Raw genomic sequence first — 22,731 nt, 5'->3', positions numbered from 1 at the left:
CACGGGCGCATTCTTGAGTTTGCTGGGCTCTTTGCTATTCTTGGACGCACTCTTTGATGTACGGCGGTTCTAGAATCACTTGAGCCTCATTTTGTTTCATGCAATTTCCTTGACTGACGTCCAAGTACCTAGATTGGGAGATGGCCTCCCAACACTCAACCGGCAAACAAGGCCACGACTAATCTGAATTGAAAAAAGGGGTATCATTCATACATCAGGGTATACATGTATTACACGAGATGATCTAGAGGGCGTGCTGTCCATGCAACGGCCCGGTAGTTGTTCATCATGAAACCGCCTGGGCTAGCTTTCTGCGCTTGTTCCTCTCGTCTTGCTCTGCCAGCACGCGAGCCGTCAACGTCGCCGCCATCGAGTTGTTGATGCCTTTGATCCTCGCGTCGGGTTCTTTCTTCGCTCGGCTGGCATCGCTCTTCTTGGCCTTTTCGTCCTCCTCGTCCGCCGCTTCTCCGGCCTTCCGCTTCTTCTTCTTCTCCGACTTGCCCTTCTTGAGCGTGTGGGTGAGGCCGTTTGCCTGCAAATCTTCCATGCGCTTCTGCAACCTGTCTAGTTCTTTCTCAGCAGTTGGCAGGATAGCTATCACGTTCTCCTGGGTGAAGGCTTCTCCACATTCTGGGCAAGCTTCTGCTTTGATCTCTGTAATGGCAACCTCTGCAAATACGTGGCCACACGGCACCAAGTAGACGGCCTTTGTAGCCGGTCCCATCTCCTTCATGGATATCGGGCAAGCCCATTTATCGCCAGTCTTGGAAAACTTGAGCTTTGCCACATCACGCAGCGAGCGGATGCCCAGGGCTGCCGGGGTCACTTCGTTGGGGTCATCGGAGGGCATCAACCCGTTGAGGATGGCTTCGTAGTTGTATAACCTCCCTCGCCAGTCCGAAACGACCGACTCAAAGTCGAGCGGCGTGTCGCTGAGGGCGCAGTGACTCCACGCATGGGCGAGAGACTCGAGGGCTGTCGCCTTCAGTTCTGAGATGGTCGGGGCACGCGCCGCATTCTTGACAAGCTCGCGGCGCTTGGGAATTGATCCGCCGTCGTTACCCATGGTTGCTGGCGATGACGGTTCGTATGCGATGAATCAGGGTTGAAATCGGTGTTCTGGAGCAGATTTCGATGCTGAATCGTCGCTTCGGTGGCGGTAATTGGAACAATGTTACAAATTCGTTTGCCTGTGGCGGAAATCGGAAGAATGGCTGCGACATGGATTGGAGAGGTGCCTTGAGCTAGTCGCGCAAGTGAGATGCTAGTGGCCCAACTCGACTGTTATCGATAGCACTTTCCGAGCCTCATGTGCCAGCTCCGTGCCGGCACGCAGATCCGCGAACTGTGCGATCCCCCACACTCTCTCCGCAGCATACAGTGCGTGTATAGTGCCGGCAAACGCGCAAGTTGATTCAACCCTCCAAGCTCTGAGCTAACGGACCTTTCCCTGTCCTACCCAACCTTCATTCATCCGGCAAGGCAGCTTGTCGGGGGCATCATGACAACGTGACCTTGGGCTGCCAACCGGGCATTCCTTTTGTTTGTGTCACAATCCTTCATCGTTATCCCCCCTACGGCGACCCTCTACGAATCTTTTTACCTCCCTCGCAGCGGCGACGTCTATCGCGCGTCATTCCATTCCCCGTGCGAGTGCGCTGTCGATTGCGCTGTCGATTTCGACCTCGTAGTCGAGCCTCTGCGACCTCCAGCCGTGGTGCGGTACATGCGGTGCTTCTCTCGAAGCTCCAGCCGATTCGGGGACGATGGCGCAGGCACAGCAGGTCGCCCTTGAGCGACTCGATTATATCACGAGGGGATTGCGGTCAAGGTGAGGGCCCGCAACGATGGAGGGGGATGTTTTGCTGGTGGTGGTTGAGGGAAGAATGACGCCGCTGACCAGTCGCCCACCCCCCAGAGCCAATGACGAGGTGCGCAAGCGAGCCGCAATCCAACTTCGAGAGCTGGTGACCGTGTGCCACCGAGGTAAGGCGATGTCGAGCCCCCTTCCCCGGCGTCTCCAGAGCCGTCCCGTTAACCGCCATGCAGACCTCAGCCCCGAGCAGTTCCTCACCTTCTACAACAACGTCAACAACAAGATCACTCAGCTCATCACCCATGGCAGCGACTCTGCAGAGAGGCTGGGCGGCATATATGCCCTGGACGCCCTCGTCGACTTCGAGGGCGTCGATGTGGCGGCAAAGTACACCCGTTTTACTCAGAACCTTAAAACCATACTCCGTGGCAAGGACACCATGCCTATGCGGCCTGCTGCGATTGCCCTAGGGAAACTTTGCCGCCCGGGAGGGGCCATGATCTCAGAGCTGGTCGATTCCGAGGTGAATACTGCGCTCGAGTGGCTGCAGAACGACCGAGTCGAGGAGCGTCGATACAGCGCCGTTCTCGTCCTGCGTGAGCTTGCGCGAAATGCCCCTACCCTGATGTATCAGTATATCCCGACCATCTTCGACTGGATCTGGGTTGGCCTCCGCGATCAGAGGCAGCTCATCCGCGAGACGTCTGCTGAGACCGTCAGCGCCTGCTTCCGCATCATTCGCGAGCGAGACCAGGAGATGAAGCAGATATGGATGAGCAAGATCTACAATGAGGCGAGACAGGGTCTCAAAGTCAACACGGTCGAGTCAATCCACGCATCATTGCTTGTATTGAAGGAGCTTCTGGAACAGGGAGGCATGTTCATGCAGGAGCACTACCAGGAGGCTTGCGAGATCGTCTTCAAGCACAAGGACCACCGCGATCCGGTTACGCGAAAGACTGTGGTGTTGTTGATACCCGACCTGGCTAGCTACTCACCAGCCGACTTCGCCCAGTCATGGCTCCACAAGTTCATGGTCTATCTGTCTGGCATGTTGAAGAAGGACAAGGAGCGCAATGATGCTTTCCTCGCCATCGGAAACATCGCAAACTCTGTCAAGAGCGCCATTGCTCCCTATCTGGACGGTGTTCTCATCTACGTGAGGGAAGGCCTCAGCGTACAGTCTCGCAAAAGGGGCTCCGTGGACCCGGTCTTTGACTGCATCAGCCGCCTCGCTGTAGCCGTCGGCCAGACGCTCAGCAAGTACATGGAGGCACTTCTTGACCCCATCTTTGCCTGCGACTTGACGCCCAAACTGACGCAGGCCTTGGTCGACATGGCATTCTATATCCCCCCCGTCAAGCCCATCATCCAGGAGAGGCTGCTGGACATGTTGAGCATTGTCCTCTGTGGCGAACCATTCAAACCTCTCGGCGCGCCCCAGCCAAACACTCTGACTTCGGTGCCCACCATCACCAAAGACGCCAAGGATCCCCAGGCATTTGAGAACCGCAAGGCGGAGATTAAGCTCGCCTTGAACACCCTGGGGAGCTTCGACTTCTCCGGCCACGTTCTTAATGAGTTTGTCCGAGACGTGGCTATCAAGTACGTCGAGGATGAGGACCCGGAAATCAGAGAAGCCGCGGCTCTCACTTGCTGTCAGCTCTACGTTCGGGATCCAATTGTCAACCAGACTAGTTATCATGCGCTGCAGGTCGTTGGAGACGTGATCGAAAAGCTGCTTACCGTGGGAATTTCCGACCCGGAGCCAAACATTCGGCGAACGGTGCTGGCCGCTCTTGACGAACGGTTCGATCGCCACCTGGCCAAGGCGGAAAACATTCGAATTCTGTTCTTTGCGCTGAACGACGAGGTCTTCTCCATCAGAGAGGTGGCGATATCGATTATTGGTCGCCTTGCGAGATACAACCCGGCATATGTTATCCCGTCCCTGCGGAAGACCCTCATCCAGATGCTTACCGAGCTCGAGTTCTCCGACGTGGCCCGGAATAAGGAAGAGAGCGCCAAGCTACTGAGCCTCTTGGTTCAAAACGCACAATCGCTCATCAAGCCGTATGTCGAGCCAATGATCTCCGTACTTCTTCCCAAGGCCAGTGACCCTAGCCCCACGGTCGCTGCCACCATCCTGAAAGCCATCGGAGAGCTGGCTACTGTCGGCGGCGAGGATATGCTGCCATACAAAGACCGCCTGATGCCGCTCATCATCGATGCCCTGCAAGACCAGAGCTCAAACATCAAGCGAGAGGCCGCTCTCCACTCCCTTGGCCAGCTGGCGAGCAATTCTGGATATGTCATTCAACCATACTTAGAGTATCCTCAGTTGTTGGAAATTTTACAGGCCATCATTAGGACAGAAGATCAGAGAGGCCCCTTGCGACAAGAGACCATTAAATTGATGGGTATCTTGGGTGCGCTGGATCCGTATAAACATCAGGTGAGCACAGCGGCCCCCCCTTTCCCACACACACACACACACACATCTCCTTCACAACATGATACAAGGAAGAAACCTCGAGTTGGCTAATCGCAGTATGCAGCAGGTCGAGGAAAAGACGCCCGATTCGCAACGACGCTCAGAGTCTAACCAGTTAACGGATATATCGTTGATGATGACTGGATTGACCCCGTCCAACAAGGAGTATTTCCCGACCGTGGTCATCAACGCGCTGCTTCAGATTCTCAAGGACCACTCCCTGGCGCAGCATCATGCTGCTGTTATCGAGGCCATCATGAACATATTCAGAACCCTGGGATTGGAATGCGTGTCGTTCTTGGATAGAATCGTTCCCGCGTTCTTGCTCGTCATTCGATCGTGCCCTCCTACGCGCCTAGAGTCATACTTTAATCAGCTGGCGACGTTGGTCAGCATTGTACGACAGCACATCAGGAATTATCTCCCTGAGATTGTGGATATACTCCAGGAATACTGGCACAAGTCCGCCTCATTGCAGACTACCATCCTCTCCTTGGTCGAGGCCATCTCCCGGTCCCTTGAGGGCGAATTCAAGATCTATCTGGCATCGCTTCTCCCTCTCATGCTCGGAGTGCTGGACAAGGACGTGTCCACAAAGCGAACGCCGTCTGAGAAGGTATTGCACGCCTTTTTGGTTTTTGGAGCGAGCGCGGAGGAATACATGCACCTCATCATTCCCGTGATTGTCAGAACCTTTGAGAAGCAGGGACAACCAACCTTTATCAGGAAACAAGCGATCGACACCATTGGCAAGATATCCCGCCAGGTGAACCTGAACGATTTTGCGGCCAAGATTATCCATCCACTGACGAGAGTGCTCGATATGGGAGAGCCGACGTTGAGACTGGCCGCGCTCGACACCCTCTGCGCCCTGGTACAACAGCTTGGGAGAGACTATATCCATTTTATGGGAACTGTGAACAAGGTCATCAACCAGCACCAGATCCAACATCAGAACTATGACCTCCTCGTCAGCAAGCTGCAGAAAGGAGAAGTTCTACCGCAGGACTTGACATCAGACGCACGGCTCGTGGACATTGGAGACGAGACGCCCTTTGCAGACTTGGGCACGAAGAAGCTGGAGATGAACGCAATTCACCTCAAGGCTGCCTGGGACACCAAAGGAAAGTCAACAAAGGAGGATTGGCAGGAGTGGCTACGAAGGTTCAGCACCACGCTTCTCACGGAGTCGCCCAACCACGCCCTGAGAGCGTGCGCCAGCCTTGCGAGCGTTTATCTGCCCCTGGCCCGAGAGCTCTTCAACTCGGCGTTTGTCTCATGCTGGAGCGAGTTGTATGAACAATTCCAGGACGAGTTGATACAGAATATCGAGAGCGCCATCAAGTCGGAAAACGTGCCGCCGGACTTGCTGGGCCTCTTGCTCAACCTGGCTGAGTTCATGGAACACGATGACAAGGCACTGCCCATCGACATCAGAGTTCTGGGCAGAGAGGCTGCCCGCTGTCACGCCTACGCAAAGGCCCTGCACTACAAGGAGTTGGAATTCTTGCAGGACCAGAGCAGTGGTGCTGTTGAAGCCCTGATTGTTATCAACAACCAGCTACAGCAGTCAGATGCCGCCATTGGTATTCTGCGGAAAGCCCAACTGTACAAGGAAGGCATCCAGCTCCGCGAGACGTGGTTCGAGAAGCTCGAGCGGTGGGAGGAAGCCTTGGCGTCGTACAACAAGCGAGAGAAGGAGGTGCCTGCTGACCAGCCCATCCCCATTGATATCGTCATGGGCAAGATGCGTTGTCTCCACGCCTTGGGTGAGTGGGACGCGCTCGCCAGCTTGACCGGCAGCACATGGGCCAACTCAGCCCCCGAAGTGCAAAGAATGATTGCGCCGCTCGCCACGGCGGCCGCTTGGGGTCTCGGAAAGTGGGATTCGATGGATAACTACCTCTCGTCCCTTAAGAGATACTCTCCGGATCGATCATTCTTTGGCGCCATCCTCGCCCTTCATCGAAATCAGTTTAGGGAGGCTATTGCCTGCATCGAGCAGGCTCGAGAGGGCTTGGATACCGAACTCAGCGCTCTCGTCAGCGAATCGTACAATCGAGCGTACCAGGTCGTCGTCAGAGTCCAGATGCTTGCCGAGCTGGAAGAGTTGATTGTGTACAAGCAGTGTGACGAGAGGAAGCAGGCCACCATGCGCAAGACCTGGGAGACCAGACTGGAAGGCTGCCAGCGTAACGTGGAGGTCTGGCAGCGCATGCTGCGGCTGCGTGCCCTGGTGATATCTCCCGCGGAAAACATTCGCATGTGGATCAAGTTCGCCAACCTCTGTCGCAAGTCGGGCCGCATGGGACTGGCCGAGAAGTCGCTGAAGCAGCTGATCGGCTCTGATGCGCCGCTTGAAGCCTTGATTCCGTACTGGAACGACACTAAGGGTGATCGGCAGGCGGCGGGAGCAGCACCACGAAACGTCCCGCCCGCCCAGGTCATTTACGGCATGCTCAAGTACCAATGGGAGCTTGGCCAGCAGCCGAGCATGAAGGCCTCGGGGACCGCCGAGAGAACTCTGTACTGCCTGCAGCGGTTCACCAACGACTCGGCCCACCGCCTCGACGTCGCAAAGGCTCACCTCACTGCTCAGGCGGGAAGCGAAGTGAACTTGCCCCTCGAGTACGGCTTCCAGAACCAGGTCGATCCGTCCGTGATGAGCCCGCAGACCCAGCGAGCGTTGGTTGACCAGACGGTGCTACTGGCCAAATGCTACTTGCGGCAGGGAGAGTGGCAGATTGCGCTCAACAAGGACGATTGGCAATACACCAAGATCCAGGACATCCTGTCCTCGTACTCGCAAGCTACCAAGTACAACCCGCGCTGGTACAAGGCCTGGCACGCCTGGGCGCTCGCCAACTTTGAGATTGTCCAGACCCTGTCGGCTAGAGGCGAAGGGCAGCTGACGAGGGCTGACCAGTCGATGATTATCGAGCACGTCGTGCCTGCTATTCAGGGCTTCTTCAAGTCGATTGCGCTATCCGCCGGCAGCTCCCTCCAAGACACGTTGCGTCTGTTGACGTTGTGGTTCACGCACGGAGGCAACTCGGACGTGAACACGGCCGTGACGGAGGGCTTCGCCAATGTCAGCATCGATACCTGGCTGGAGGTGATACCTCAACTCATTGCTAGAATCAACCAGCCAAACAAGCGTGTGCAGCAGTCGGTGCACAATCTCCTGGCGGACGTGGGCAGGGCGCACCCGCAGGCGTTGGTCTATCCACTCACCGTCGCCATGAAGTCGTGGCAGAACAGTCGACGGTCGAGATCGGCAGCGCAAATCATGGACAGCATGCGCCAGCACAGCGCCAACCTCGTCGCCCAGGCAGATACGGTCAGCCATGAGCTCATTCGAGTGGCGGTGCTGTGGCACGAGCTCTGGCACGAAGGTCTGGAAGAGGCCTCGCGCCTGTACTTTGGCGACCACAACATCGAGGGCATGTTTGCGGCGCTAGAGCCGCTGCACGAGCAGCTGGAGAGGGGCCCGGAGACGCTTCGGGAGATATCATTTGCGCAGGCCTTTGGCCGCGACCTGAAGGAAGCGCAAGACTGGTGCCACCAGTACGAGACTAGCAGGGATGTCAACGACCTGAACCAAGCCTGGGATCTGTATTATCAAGTGTTTCGCCGAATCACCAGGCAGCTGCCTCAGGTCACGAGCCTCGAGCTTACATACTGCTCTCCTAAGCTGCTGAACGCCAGGGACCTCGACCTGGCCGTTCCGGGAACATACAGGAGTGGGCAGCCCATCGTGAGGATAATGTCCTTCGATTCGACCTTTACTGTCATCAACTCGAAGCAGAGGCCGAGAAAGCTGAACATTAATGGCAGCGACGGCGTCTCGTACGCCTTCCTGCTCAAGGGCCACGAGGATATCCGGCAGGACGAGCGCGTGATGCAGCTGTTTGGCCTCTGCAACACTCTGCTGGCAAACGACTCGGAATGCTACAAGCGGCACCTCAACATCCAGCGCTACCCTGCCATTCCGCTGTCGCAGAACTCGGGATTGCTGGGCTGGGTCCCGAACAGCGACACCCTGCACGTGCTCATCCGGGAGTATCGCGAGAGCCGCAAGATTCTGCTCAACATTGAGCATCGAATCATGCTGCAGATGGCGCCCGACTACGACAATCTCACGCTCATGCAAAAGGTGGAGGTGTTTGGGTATGCCCTGGACAACACCACCGGCCAGGACCTTTACCGAGTCTTGTGGCTCAAGTCCAAGTCGTCCGAGGCCTGGCTGGAGCGGCGGACAAACTACACCCGCTCCCTGGGCGTCATGTCCATGGTGGGCTACATCCTGGGTCTGGGAGATCGCCACCCTTCGAATCTCATGCTGGACCGCGTGACCGGCAAGATCATTCACATTGACTTTGGCGACTGCTTCGAGGTCGCCACGAAGCGTGAAAAGTATCCCGAGAGGGTTCCTTTCAGGCTGACGCGCATGTTGACGTATGCTATGGAGGTTAGCAACATCGAGGGAAGTTTCAGAATCACATGCGAACACGTCATGAGGGTGCTGCGAGACAACAAGGAGAGTGTAATGGCTGTGTTGGAAGCGGTAAGTGAAAAAAAAAAAAAAAAATGCACCCGGATATGCCTCATAATGCCGTAAGACTAATCGCGTTTTCCACAGTTTATCCACGACCCTCTGCTCACCTGGAGACTTACCAATGCTGCCTCTCCAGCTGGCCCCAACTTCCGATCCGAACGCGAAGTGGCCCTGGCCGGTCCCCACGCCATGCGAGCGCGACGACAGTCCATCTTGGATGCCGACGTGGCTCCTTCCGAGCTCATGGCGAACGTCGAGGCTTCAGCGCCCCCCATGGCTAGAAACAGGGCCCGCACTAATAGTTCGGCGGTTCCAGAAGGCGCGCAGGTCAACGGCGCGGAGGAGAGAGAGAGCCAAAACGCCAGGGCGATTGAGGTGCTTGACCGAGTGTCCCAGAAGCTTACGGGACGTGACTTTAAGCCTAACGAGGAACTGGATGTCATCAACCAAGTGAACAAGCTCATTATCGAAGCCACGAAGTTGGAGAATCTGTGTCAACACTATATTGGATGGTGTAGCTTCTGGTAAGCCAAAGGACGCAAACGGAGGCGCGGGAAACGGACAGCGAGCATGGATTCTGCTTTGTCGTTGGTACCAGCGTGTGCCTTGCCGGCTGAGCAGGGGCTTCAACATTTCGGATTGGGAGGATCTGAAAAGGGATATCTGGAGAGCGGGATCAGCGGGGGTGCACATGATTGCGCCTCGTCTTGTCCATTCTTTGCTTGAGCATGACGGGAGTTTGGAAGGGAGGACAGTGCTTTTGGCTATGGCAGTTTGCGCCGGCCTGGGGTTATAACTTGTAATCGTCATGAGCGAGCAGGGTCCTTTTATGTTTCTACGCTTTTGAGTTTTGAATGCAGTTGCTTCTATTCGAGAACGTCCATCTTGTAGGTTTCTGTTGTTGTGCTGGATGGATATTTGACGACGTAATACTTTGCCTTGACTTCTGAAGTCTGTTTCTTTGTTAACAAGCAAGCATAAGCACATCTTCTCCACTGGCTCTACGCTATCCAGCACCCTAAGTTTATTATATATAAGGATAAAAATGCTATAGAAGATTCTTTATATTCTATCTATTAGGTTGCTAAGATGCTGGATAGCCAAGTTAGGGTGCTAGATAGCCGCTCCCTATGTTATTTATTGTTGGATAAAAAACGGGACACCGCTGATGTCTCCACGGGGTTTATTATCCTTTTAGTTGAATACTGGTAAAATCCTGTTCAACAGTTACCTATCCACAGCGGAACTGTCTCGATGTGGCGTGGTCAGGAGTCAACCCCGAGCCAACGAAACACGAACATTAGCACACAACTTGATCCCCTTCTTCAAAACTGGGCCCCAGTAGAGAGATTGTAACTGAAGCTTCTTAAGTGGTTCGGGCATGGGCCATAGGCGAGTCATTATCGAAAGAGCCTCACACGTCTTCTATGCGTCCTTGTTGGTAAGCAGCCCTATGGGAATTATATCTTATGGGGTAAGCAGAGGCGGAAAGATGCAAGGGACTTTGCCGCAGCTTAAAGTTTGTTTTCCGCCGTGGGAAACTTTTGTGATTGGCACGGAAGTAAAGTTTGGATTTCTATGACGTGCCGGTCAGATCTTGCAGGGTTTTGATGACCTGTTTGCGCTCTCTGCTTGTGAACTTTGTCAGCTTAAACTCTTCCCTTTTGACTTTTCTTTTTTCGTCTTTGCTTATGTTCTGACGCCCTTTCTGTCACAGAAAATGGCACTGATGTGCAGATCAACTCCCTGATATTTTGCATCTTGACGGATCTTTTGTTTGATGTGTTTTAACTTTCCAAAGAGAGGATGGCTTCGAGCCCGCGTGTTGACCGGGAGGACCAAGAGTGGAGAGACTTGTCCTTTTCTCTCTTAACGCTTTTGCAGATTTGTGATAGACAAAGTATATAGCGGATGACTGATAGTCAAGTACAATGAGGGATGAAGATGGAGACGGGCACGGGAAAGGAAATTTTCACTGTAAGCGCGAGCGGGAACTGTTTTTGTTGGGAAAAGGGAAGAAGGGAAACGACGAATTTGATCGCCCCCTGATTTTGGTGCCGTGAATGGAGTCGAAGTGTGGGCTGTGGTAGCAGTTTGAAAATTACCAAGCCTTTTTTTTGTCTTCTCGGCTGTTCTATTTGGAAGAAGTGATAAGAAGGTCTCTGTGGCGTGTCTCTTTTTTAATTAAATGGGTGGAAGTAGAAGAAGGGGGGTTGTTACAGTTGAAGATGGAAGCAGAGAGAGGTAGGTACAACGTGCAAGGGGACGTAAGGCTTTCAAATGTCTACTGTAAGCAGACCTTTTGCGCCATTATCGTTTGCACAGTTCTTGTGCGTTACTCTGTGACTTTTCCCTGCACGGTTATATGCGGAAGGGCCATATAATCATCGGGTGAAGGGGGACGTCGGCATGTCTCCAAGCGGCGTTTCTTACATCAGACGGGAATATTTGCTCACCGTTATGACAAGAGTGACATTCACTCATCATAACCCTTTTCAAACAACCATTGGGCAATGGAAATACAGTGTTCAAAAGGACCGGCCTTGCTGAGATTCAGTGATGCAACACCCGGTGACGGGAGGAGGCTGCAAGGGGAGGGTTGGACAAAGGAGTCCGGCGCGGATTGATACTTTTATAGGTAATACAAGGTACTGGGGTACTATACTTGGTGAGAAAAAAAAAGCCGATGGGATGGACACACGGTTATTGGCGGAATGTGTGTATTTGTTTCGTTCGTATTGTGTTAGCTTTTCTGCTGGGGTGTTTGGCCCATTCCTTTTGTTTCATTGACAGGTAGATAGGAAGTGCTTCGCCTTTTGATAACCACGTTGGCCCAACTTGTTCACTGCGCGAGATATAAAGGTACTATATCCTCGACGTTTACACATTCTATCTGACTCTAGTAAAAGGAAGACTCTTGAAAATCCTGAGGAGGCTAAGGGTTTGACACTCGCTAGTCAAATGGACAACGAAAAGGCGGTTTCAGAGCTGAAAAGTCGGGCTGCATGGGAGGCCCCGCCCCTGTGCATTTCAGCTTTGGCAGCTAAGCTAAGGGTCTGGGAGAGGAAAGGAAAAGGAGTCCTCTGAGAGGTTTTTCATTTGGATTTGCCTGGTAAGTTCTGTTGGGCATGAATCTCGAGTGATTGGTGCGGTGTGTGGGAGTAAGGGGCGGCTTACTCGCGAGCTGTCACGCTGTCAGACTGATTTTGTTTGGTTGTACCGCAGTCATGATATCTCTGGATTTCTGTATATGGCCATTACAATATGTTTGCCGAAAAGGGCAGACTGGAAGAGTCATTCTAAGAAATGGTATCAAAAAACTTTCCATGTATCGTTTTCTCCAAATCAAACGCCACCCTTATCCCCCTATCAAAGCCATTATGCGCGCTCATCTTCCCATGTTTGAATATATGTGCTGCTCCAACATGTCTCCCGTAGATAAGGACAGCCCATCATGACGAAGAAGCCCTGATAGGCCTCCTCGCGGTAAACACCATCGTCCTCCCAACAATCCGCACATCCACCTCGTCAAAATTCCTCCTCAGCCCCTCCTCAAACACGGCCCTCGTGTCCTTCCAGTTGTCAAAGATGCCCTTTGAATTATATATCGTCATCAGCCGCCTCGCCAGCCAGTTCATCGGCCGCTCCTCTCCCAAGATGGTCGTCCCGACGAGAACGCCTTCGTCGGCAACATAGTCCCTCAGCAGGTCAAACACGCGGTTCTTGCTCTCCGGCGGCCCCGCGAGGCAATGCAAGAGGTAGAAGACGCTGACGGAGTCGAACTTTTCCTCGCCGGGGGGCAGCACGCGCAGGAGCGTCGACGGGTCGGTGACGTCGGCGACGACGGAGCGGATGGCGACGTGGCGCTGGGGGTTGGCGGCGGCGGCGGCGATGCGGGCGGCGGCGAGGTCGAGCGTGTTGGGGTTGAGGTCGAGGAGGACGATTTCGCGGCAGGGCGGCGCCTTGTTGTCGCTGCTGCTGGTGGGCTTGAGGGCGTTGGCGGGATAGTAGCCGGTGCCGACGCCGACGTCGAGGTGCCGGCGGCCGAGGGAGGACTGGAAGAGGGGCAGCTGGACGGCCGCGGTGGAGCAGTGCCAGGCGTACGAGTTGGAGATTGTGAGGACGACGAGGTCGTAGAGCTTGAGGAGGAAGGGGGTGTATGTGGAGGAGCCGGCGGTTTGGGCTGGTGGTTTGTCCATATTGTGGTTTTGATGATGATGAGAGGTGGGGGAGATGGTCATAGTGAGAATTCGATGATGGAGAATGGAAATGAGAGGTGAGATGAGAGTGTTTTGAATGACAGAGGAGAGAGAGAGAGAGAGAGAGTCTCTTATATGCCGTGTTGGCCAAGGTCAGTGGCAGAAGCCAACATAAGACCAAAGAGAAACAATTGGTAAACAAAAGTCCGTGCTTCCAAGTTGGTCGCAAAATACCAACGAAACGGACTTGAATCAGCGAAAAGAAGGACCCCCCGTCTGACCACAGCTTCGGGATCCCGCTTGACAAGGGTAATAAAAGTACACTTGATGAGAGACAAAAGGCGAAAGAAATGAGCAAAAGCCCCCCCAGAAGAAGTCAAACGATGTGATGGGGGATCGGGAACGCTTGTCAAATCAGAATCAGATAAGGCTATTATGATGCCGTCCCCAACGGAGTAAGACGATGGATGGATGGATGGATGGATGGATGGGGTCAGATGTAAGTGAGATTGCGGAACTCGGGAGAGGACGTCGGGCTTTGTACTGTCTGTCCGTCTGTCCTTGTACCGTTCGTGTGTGTGTGAGTGTGTGTATCACGTCGAGTTAAAAGCTGATGGAGATGACAGTCGAGTTCCGGGATTGGGGCGGCACGGAGTTGTTGTTGTGTGAGTGTGTGAGAGAGAGAAGAGAGTCCCATCTGGCGGGCATCTCGGGGATGCTGAGCCGCTAGGGGATGGACGTTGCTTGCCGGTCTAATACCCACACATGTCATGTCAGTTCTCTTGCTGGCCGATTTGATCCATTTCTCCCACAGGGACATGGCTAGAAGAAGCTCCAGAACTCCCCTAGACTCCATACTTACCCCGTATAGGTAGACGTAGATTGCATGTACGTGGTTTCTCCCTACTTTTTACTCTCCGACAACCTGGATAGAGCAGTCCCATGAACAATGTTGATCCAATCTCAATCCACCCAACTCCGAATCAAGAGATCTAGCCAATATAAATGGAATCTCCAAAAAAAAAAAAAAAAAAAAAAAAAAAAAAAAAAAAAAAAAAAAAAAAAAATGCAAAGGAAAAAAGCGGCCGGAGCCTACCAGGTAATCGCCGACCGACACGGAGCCGAAAGGGCGGGAAAAGAAAAAAAAAAATGAATAGAAAAATTCTCAATAATCGAAAAAAATCGAAAAACCAAATGTGACCTAATCGGGCAGGATTCTGCGCGAACACACGCGGACATCTTGCATCGCCCATCCAATGCGGTCAAGCCTTTAATTTTCTCCAACCCTTTTTTTTTCATCCCAAACCACCTTTATTACTCACTATACTACAATCAACTATCCTTCTGCCTACCTATAACGTGCTAAGAGAACTAGTAGTACTTGTAGTACCTTGAGTCTCTCGTTTTTCTTCAAAGTAAGGGACGCCATTTTCGGGCACTAAGTAAGTCCGAATACATAGCTCGAAGCGTACAGAAGTGAGATGGTACAAGATGATAAAAAAGGTTCCTTTGTTCCGTTGGAGAAGGGAAAGGGGTGGGACGCCAAGATTGGAGAAGCATTATTAACAGGAGCTTTTTCAGCTTTGCGCCGCTTGCAGCGTGATGGACCAGTCGGCTTGTGCCTGGGCGTCACCGGTGGCTTGATTCTCTATATTGACATAAATTGAATGAGTTGATTGAGCATTGATAACTGCGTTGGAAAGCATGGCCCTCCCTTTCCCGCTTGGGCTTTTTGAGCCGAGGTTGCTTTTGCTTGTTTCTCTCATCTCTCACTTGTCATTTTCCGAGAGGGCTTCTTCTTCCCTGGATAAGATAGGCTGTCTGTGTATCCATGTCGTGTCGATTGCCCCGAAAAGAACAAACCCAAATTGTCATTCGTCCCGTCGGTATCGTTACCTTAATCGTGATGCTATGTCATATCATATCACACTTGCACGGGACTTGAATCTGGAATGCAGTGAGCAGAGGAAATCATCCTTCCGTCTCTCACACACAACCTTGGCAGCCGTATCAGTGTCGAAAAGGAACAGGACATGTTCGATCCTTGAACCCTATCCGGCACCAGCATCTATACACTCGAGACAACTTGAGCCTCGCAGACCCCAGTAATGTCCTCGCAAACAAACAATCATCAAAGAGGAACCTCACATCCGCATGGTCCTCTCCATGGCATCCATCACCATTTGGAGCTTTCGCCATAGGCAACCTCTTTCAGTATTTTCTCTCTAATTCCGTACTCCGTAAATAGCAAGTCTCCCGCAAAACGACGTGTCATCGCAAACTTCCCCCCATCGCCTGTAGTACCTATTCCGTCTCGGCCGCCTTTGCCAAGCGCTGTGATACACGCTCACGCCTCCCTCACAGCTCGTCCTTCTTGCCCGAGTCGTTGGCCGCGGGCTCCTCGTCCTCGCACGCCGCCGGCGTTCCCACCTCCATCTTGTACACGCACTTTTCGGCCTCCGTCACCCTCCAAATCTCCTCCTTCTCCGCACATCCGAGCCAGACGTTGGTCCTGCGCTGTGGCCCGTTCCAGCACGTCTGCCCGTTCTCGTACCGCATCACCATCCGCGGGCCGGTGCCGAGGCTCTTGCCGTCGACCCTCTCGTCGTCGTCCGCCATGGCAATCTCGATTCGCTCAAAGTTGCCCATGTTGGTCGCCGCATGGCCCTTTTTGGACTTTTGCATCGTCTTGTCCAGCCAGCACAGCTCGTACGTGTACTCGCCGGCGTCAATCTCGGCGCACTTGCCCTTGAGGGACCGGAAGATGCCAGACGGCCCATAGTCCTTCTGGAGATCCGCCCTCTCCTGCTGGAGCTCCCTCTCCTTGTTGCCGAGCTCCTGATCGGCCGCCTCAACCGCCTCTCTGGCAGCCCGGACGGCACTCGATTCCGACCCGGTCTTGGTCTCGTCGGCAATCATGCCATTGTCCATCAGCCATTTGCGAATGACTTGAAGCTTGTCGTGAATCACGCCGCGGATGAACGGAGGGATGTAGGCATCGAAGTTGTACACTATGAATGAACACACAAGTCAAGTCAGCAGGCGGCCAAAACACAGTGATACAATCTCAATAAGAAAGGAGCGACAGCGGAGCGACAATTGAGATAAGCTGATGAGTGCTTACGAATGTCAGTGTCATCACGGTGCTCGTCAAAGGCCTTCCAGTTGACTCCGTTGGTCTCGTCGTCCTCCTTGAGGATTTCGCGAACGTCCGACTCGAGGAACTCCAACTGGTCGGCCGACGCCTCGCGCGCCGCGTAGTCCTCGTACGCCTGGACCGCAGCCTTGACGCCTTCATCCTCGAGGTCCGGGTTGTGGCCGTCCTTGAGCTGCTTGAGGATCGCCTCGAGCTCGTCCCTCTTGGCGCGCAGGGCCTCGCGGTCCTCCGTCACCAGCCGGAGGGCCTCGCGCAGCTCCTCCACGCGCTCCTTGGCGAGGCCGACGAGCACGCCGAGCTTGCCGCCGGCACCGCCTTCACTCTTGACAAGCTTACCTTGCTCTTCGCTCTGCACTTGGTTGTACTTGCGCTGCAGCTCCTCTTTCTTGGTTTCAAGGTTCTTAATGTCCCTTTCCAGCGCCGTGACGCGAGCCTCGGCCTGCTGAAGCAGCTCCGCCGCCTCCTTGATCATGTCCTTCTTCTTGACGAGCGCCTTGGCAACGTTCTTCTTTCGCTCGTCTGCCAGCCTTCGGTACTCCTTCCCAATCGGCCCACAGCGGTTCTCGCACTTGATGCCGGTGGGATGGCTGTGCTCGTCCGTGCCATCGCAGCAGACGTCGTAGTCGCAGACGCCGTCGTTGACGTAGGAGAAGGGAATGTAGGCCCCGATGTGGCCCTTGTTCTGGCACCAGAACCCGGGCAGGGAGCGGGTGGCATTGGTCGTGCCGGAGGGGCTGCCAATCAGGGGCTGCTCGGGGGAGAGAGGGTCGATGAAGGCGCAGGCCGCGGTGCCGGGCTCGTCGGAGCCGTCGGGGCAGTCGCAGGTGTTGTCGTTGACGCGGTCCCAGGGGATTGTGATGGAGGGGTTGGCGATGCAGGTGAAGGCGTCCTTGTTCTGGTAGTGGGAGACGACTGATGGATTCGAATTAGTGATTGGACACGCAACACACATCAATTGGGTCTGGATGAGGCTCAAGGACAGCGGCTCGGCTCTTCACCTGTCCTTGTCTGCCTATATATCCCAACTCCCCAGGGCGGTGGTCACTCACACTCTGGCCCGACTCCGCGCGGCACGCTGCCAGCAGCAGCCACAGTCCAGCAGCACACGGCGCTCAGCAGCGCCAAAGACGCCGGACGCTGCATCTTCTAATCAGGAAAATCAAAGCAAAAGAAAAAACGAACAAACAAAGTGCCAAAAGCAGCAAGTCAGGATGAATTGGCTTGAAACTCGGGTCGGAGTGGCTTGAAGAGCCCAAGCTGTCCCCAAGTAGACAAAGTGGCAGTTGTCTGGCTGTCTTGCTCCTTCCCCCGCTGAGCATGGCCTGGGTGGAGCACCGAGCTCAAGGTACCTTTTAGTAGTTGTAGTACCTGCTGTCCGGCAGAACTTCGGCAATACCAGCTTTGGGTTAAGCACCGAGGCCCCCACATCGCGGGGTTGCAGAGATGCGACTTTGAGCCCCTCCAAGGAAAAAAAAAAGAAACAAAAAAAAATAGTTGGTGATAGCTTCCAATCCAGCCTCAACACCACAAGCCTTCCTCGCCGCGATACCAACGATCCTCTGCATCACAAACATGGCTCCCGACGCCGCGGCTCTCGAGAGCCTCGAATCTCTCGTCCAAACCGCCTGCGCCCTCCTCAAGCAGCTCCAAGACGTCCTGGGCCAAATCCGCAACAGCCCAGACGCCGGCCCCTCCTCCTCCTCAACACCAGCAACCTCCTCCTCCTCCTCCTCCGCATCGACCTCCCCCCTCGACGCCCTCGCCCTCGCCCGCGACTCCGCGACCCTCATCCGCGCCCACGCCACCAAAGTCTCCCTCCTCCTCATCAACGAGCCCTTCACCCCCAGCGCCGTCTCCTCCGTCCTGCGCGAGCTCGTCGCGGGCCCCATCCCGGGCCTCGTCGCCTCCGTGCAGGCCTGCGACCCGAGCGGCTACACCCTCGTCTTCCGCAACGAGCTCGCGTGGCGGTGCCAGCGCGTGCTGGCGGAGCTGGCGGAGCTGCTGCAGAGGATTCCCAAGGACGGGAAAGTGCTCAAGAAGGAGAAGGAGGGGTTCGGTGGCGGAAAGGGCAGCATTGCGTCGACGGGGGTGCTCTGGGCTGCGTGCGACAAGGTGTGCGCGCTTGCGAACGGGGGCGTGGGAGGCTTCTTTGTGGACAAGATGGGGGAGTGGAAGGATACCCTCAGCGATATCATGGAGGAGATGAAGGAATGGGGCGACGAGGAGCCCGACGAGGACGAGGATGATGATGAGGAGGACGAGGACGACGATGGCGTCAGCGATCTCGCGGACCAGGTCGGCTCAACGCACATATCGACCCAAAACATCCTCGACGACCTCATGAACTCCCACCGCAGCATCCCCGCCGCAGACCCGGACCGCATCCGCCCACGCCTCGAGTCGTCCCTTCGCCGCTTACGCCTCGTCATCCTCCTCTACCAAGCCATCACCAAGCGCCGCATGAAGAAACTCCCTCCCTTTCCCCCACAACAAACCACCACCAGCAGCAGCAAAAACGACGACGTGGCAAAAGTCCCCCGCAGACTAGACGAGTTAGCCGCCCTGCTGCAGAAATTGCCCGATCGCTTCGGTGACCTGGCGTGTGCCTTTTACGACTTGCGGCCGAGCGAAATCGACGAGGCCATGGACCAGTGCTTCTTGGATGCGTTTGCCGTGAGCGAGCTGCTGGGCGAGGCGTGGGATGGGCAGAGGGATGAGTTCACCGAGTGGACTGACAAGTTTCAGAGGGAGATCAAAAAGGCCTGAACGAAACAGAGGCAGACTGAGATAGGGGGGTGAATGCATATACATAAGCGTTTTGAATAGACATTTTTTCGTCACACAGCGTAGAAGCTCACATGGCTCAACGCATCTTTACAAATCCAGACTGAGTGTCACAGCCTCAGCAGGGTAAAGAGGAGAAAGGGTCCTCGTCTTCCATCTTGTGATGCCATTCTATTCATAGCAAACATCCATCAGCCCGCTTGGATCCATCCGCTGTACACTTATATACCTATGCTGCACCTAAAACAAACTGTTCCCAAAACCAGTTCCCCCCCAAATCCATTCACACAGAAGAGCCATGTGCTTCATAATAGAACAAAAAGAAGGAAAATAAATAAACCCCTCCCCCCCCTCCCCCCTATGGCGGCATCATCAACATCAAGCTGCCCTGCAAATCAGCCCTCTCTCCCTCACATTCAATGCGTAGCCTGAGTGGTTTCATGCGCCAACACATGAGATGCTCCGAGTCGCTTATCCTCAGCCCCGCCATCTTCCGCAGTCGGTGTCTCAGGGGTAATCGTCAGCTCCGGTGTGTCGAGAAAGGGTGGCGCGATCTGAGACGTATTCTCGGTAGTAGCAGTGGCGGCCGAGTCGTTGCTCACATCCGAAGTTTCAACCCTCAGACTCCTCTCTACGTGCTCAGCGCTCGTCTCTTCCTCCTTCTCCTCCTCTGGCACCTGGGAAAGGGGCCGGACGGAACCGTCGCCCACCTCCACTTGCTGCATGGAAGATCCATCATCCAGGTTGACGCCGACAATCTCGGCCAGGCTGCGAAAGTTGAACATGGGCTCGCTCTCCGTCTCGCCGTCGCCGCTGTCACTGCGACCGCCCATGCTCCGCCTCTTGGCCGCGTCCGAGTCGCCCACCCCCTGCCCACCGAGGCTGCCTGATGGACTGTCCGCCCCCGACGAGCCAATGGACGATGCGTTGCTCATATGCCGCAGATGAGAGCCTCCTCGGCTGCTCGAGGTAGGAATGGGCAGCGACCCTGTCGAGGACGTTTCCGATGCACCCGGCTGGGGAGGCCCGCGGTCGACTCCTTTGCCCTTGCCGCCGCTGCTCTCTGCCTTGCCTCCCTCTGCACTGCTGCCATCTGCCTTTTTCTCTGGAGCATCGGCCGATTTGGAGCATGACGAGCTCCCTGGCAACGTGAGCTCCTGTCGCAGGTTGCTGGCCGCGCTGTTGCCTCGCTTGCGGCCCAGGCCCAAGGAAAGACTACTTCCGCTGGCTCCGCTGACGCCGCCCCCATATGGATCTTTGCCTTGCTTCTTCAGAGCTTTGCGCTCTGCCTTTTCGCGCTCCTTTTCGCGCTTCTTGGCTTCCTTTTGGAGGTTCTTCTCCACCTTGCGCTTCCGCTCCTCCTCGGCCGCGAGTGACAGCCGCACCGCTTCCATGAACATCATGTCCTCAAGTTCGTCCATTCGAGTTCGACGGCCGACGTCCGGGTTGCGAGCGGAGCCCGTCTCGTGGGGCTCGTGGCCCTCCGCCGTATCGGTTGCCCCGCCGCTGTGCCCTCCTCCTCCAGGGGTATTGGTGCCGCCGCTGTTTGTCCCCCCATTCCTTCTGCCGAACCTACTCGTGCGTATCCTAGGCCGAGACTCGTTACCCCCAATCAAAAAGGCTGCGGTGTGCAGGGCAGTGGCTGCAGCGGCACGTCGTGCTTGGTGAGCGCGCGCCGTGGCCAGCTTCGTCGCCCAGTCCGGCCGGATGCGGTCGGTGGTGATGACGTTGGGGGCGTTGACCGACAGACTATGTGCTCGTCTCCGCCCCGTTGTCGCAGGCGCGGGCGCCAAGGTAGAGTTGAGAGAGCTCTGAGAAGACATGGCAGTGTTTGAAGCCAGGTTGGAGGCAGCAAAGGCCAAGCCGCGCCGAAAGGGAGGCGGTTCGTACGTAACGCCAAACTCGGGTTGTTGGCAATAGGGGCATGCGGAAGGTTCCGATATAAGCATTTCCGGAGGGTCTTCCGCCGTGAGGCCCTGGTTCGGATCCCGTGCTTGACCATCGGGGTGATGCTCGGGAAGGTGAGGGTCGGCTCGCTTGATCTGCACAAAGCATTCGCTGCATATCGGCTGGTCACAGCACCTGGTGTGGTTGAGGTAAGGGGGATACGTCAAGAAACAGATGGGGCATTCGGTGGCGTCTTTATAAAGATACACCTCGAGGGGCTGGCCGTTGACGAATGGATCGTGAGGGAGATTGACCTCCCTGGGCGTCAAGTCGGTCGAGGACGCATTGCGGGAGCCCACACTCAAGGCAGCCGCCAACGCCCTTGCCCTGGGCTTGATGGAGCCCTTGGAGGGCCCGGCCGTGGATGGCGAAGGCAGAGCAGAGCCACTGCCTGATCCGCTACGATCTGAGGCAGTTGAGAGAGTCCTAGGTCCCATCTCCACCGTCAGGCTATTGAGATTCTGCGCAGGAAGAGAGTCGGGCGGCGGCGGCCGGGGTAGCAGAGCGGGATCCGGAGGAGCATCGGCCGCCGGGATGGGCAGGCCACGAGCGGCCGCGATAAGCTGATGCTCGGCCCAGCTGGGGGACCAATCTTGGAGGCCACGCCAGAAGGGGGCCAGCTTTCGCTCAATCTAGCCACCAGTCAGGACGGCTTCTTTTGGAGGTAGTAAGTCAATAACAGAGGGGGGCAACGCACCTGCAGCTGCCGAACAACTGCCTTGTTGAAATCTTCAGTCCCGACATAGACGCCCATGGTGACGAGATAGCCTCCATCGACGTGCTCTTCCCGTATGCTTCGTTCGCGGTCCTGGGCTCGCTGGATTCGCTCGCGCTCCAGCCTTCGGGCTTCGCGTTCCTGCTTGGTCTCGCGGTGCTCAAACGGAGCGTCTGGATTTTCCCTGCTTCGGGAGGAAGAGCCGCCCATGCTGAGAAAGCTGCGCTCCGTCCTGCCCATTTGGAAGCGCGGATCCGCCAAAATGCCGCGGGCAATGTGCGAGTCGAATCGCCGGTCCCGGCCATCGTTGGGGCCCTCGGAATGGTCGGGGCGAGATTCTCTTGTGTTGTTGTTACCCATTGTGGTAATGCTGAAATCGCAACGGCACGTAAAGACGCACTCAAAGAGAAAGAAGGGTCAAAAGGATGGACGAATATCAATAATATGAGCGAGGGGGCACAGGTAGAGAGTAGTGACGCAACGGCCGGCTGGCTGGTCAAGAGTGAGGCGAGCCAACACTGCCTGGGCCTCAGCGACGTCTATCCAGACCTGGTCCGCCTATTCTCAAGAATGGAGAGTAAGGTATCTGCGCCAAGTACGGCACTCGTAACTGGGCAACAGCAGCAGCCGAAAGACGAGCGTCTCGGCTTCCTTGCGATCCGCCAGACACAATGCGAGCTCGACTCAGCGGGGCGCGGCTTCAGACTGCAGCACACAGCAGAAGTCGCATAGTGGTGTCCGCGATCGACTCCGACGGGCAAACAGTGCCTTTTGGCGCGACAGAATCAAAGCACACAAGTCAAGCGCTGTTGTTGCTCGGCGACTCGACGATGGCGGGTGGCGAACGGATGGAGCAGCTCGCCAGATGGAGGGACCTGCAGCTGCCGCTCAAGCACAATCCAGACCGTCTACAGGCGCCAGGCTGCAGTTGCTGGCTGCGGTCGCAGAGGCAGAGGCAGAGGCAGAGGTAGAGGCAGAGGAACAGAGGAGAGTGGCCGCGGATGGAGAGGAAAAGAAAGGCGATGCAATGCGATGCGATGCGCTGCGCTGCACCTGCGATT

At 55.5% G+C, this 22,731-nt stretch overlaps 6 protein-coding genes across 6 annotated transcripts; 2 read left to right on the top strand and 4 right to left on the bottom strand.

The window, feature by feature from the left end:
- Nucleotides 1-286: 286 nt before the first annotated feature.
- CCMA1212_000259 (Replication termination factor 2) lies at nt 287-1,066 on the bottom strand (the record flags this gene model as incomplete). Its single annotated transcript, XM_073697736.1, has 1 exon — nt 287-1,066. The coding sequence occupies one exon, from the start codon at nt 1,064-1,066 to the stop codon at nt 287-289; it is 780 nt and encodes a 259-aa protein (XP_073563038.1).
- Nucleotides 1,067-1,766: 700 nt separating this feature from the next.
- On the top strand, nt 1,767-9,396 carry CCMA1212_000258 (Serine/threonine-protein kinase tor2; the record flags this gene model as incomplete). The annotated part of the gene is made up of 4 exons (XM_073697735.1): nt 1,767-1,831; nt 1,904-4,271; nt 4,375-8,877; nt 8,953-9,396. The coding sequence occupies 4 exons, from the start codon at nt 1,767-1,769 to the stop codon at nt 9,394-9,396; spliced, it is 7,380 nt and encodes a 2,459-aa protein (XP_073563202.1).
- Nucleotides 9,397-12,320: 2,924 nt separating this feature from the next.
- CCMA1212_000257 (N-methyltransferase vrtF) lies at nt 12,321-13,067 on the bottom strand (the record flags this gene model as incomplete). Its single annotated transcript, XM_073697734.1, has 1 exon — nt 12,321-13,067. One exon carries the CDS (start codon nt 13,065-13,067, stop codon nt 12,321-12,323), a length of 747 nt encoding a protein of 248 aa, XP_073563196.1.
- A 2,358-nt stretch (nt 13,068-15,425) lies between these two features.
- CCMA1212_000256 (Glucosidase 2 subunit beta) lies at nt 15,426-17,367 on the bottom strand (the record flags this gene model as incomplete). Its single annotated transcript, XM_073697733.1, has 3 exons — nt 15,426-16,078; nt 16,192-17,136; nt 17,274-17,367. The coding sequence occupies 3 exons, from the start codon at nt 17,365-17,367 to the stop codon at nt 15,426-15,428; spliced, it is 1,692 nt and encodes a 563-aa protein (XP_073563197.1).
- Nucleotides 17,368-17,796: 429 nt separating this feature from the next.
- Nucleotides 17,797-18,990, top strand: CCMA1212_000255 (uncharacterized protein; the record flags this gene model as incomplete). The annotated part of the gene is made up of 1 exon (XM_073697732.1): nt 17,797-18,990. One exon carries the CDS (start codon nt 17,797-17,799, stop codon nt 18,988-18,990), a length of 1,194 nt encoding a protein of 397 aa, XP_073563194.1.
- A 434-nt stretch (nt 18,991-19,424) lies between these two features.
- On the bottom strand, nt 19,425-22,030 carry CCMA1212_000254 (Protein SIP5; the record flags this gene model as incomplete). The annotated part of the gene is made up of 2 exons (XM_073697731.1): nt 19,425-21,587; nt 21,653-22,030. The coding sequence occupies 2 exons, from the start codon at nt 22,028-22,030 to the stop codon at nt 19,425-19,427; spliced, it is 2,541 nt and encodes an 846-aa protein (XP_073563195.1).
- Nucleotides 22,031-22,731: the final 701 nt, after the last annotated feature.

This window comes from Trichoderma ghanense (assembly GCF_004382785.1).
Source record: "Trichoderma ghanense strain CCMA-1212 chromosome Unknown scaffold_0, whole genome shotgun sequence".
Lineage (NCBI taxonomy): Eukaryota > Fungi > Ascomycota > Sordariomycetes > Hypocreales > Hypocreaceae > Trichoderma > Trichoderma ghanense.
Note: the sequence above shows the minus strand (reverse complement) of the source record. Positions and strands in the feature narration are given on the sequence as shown.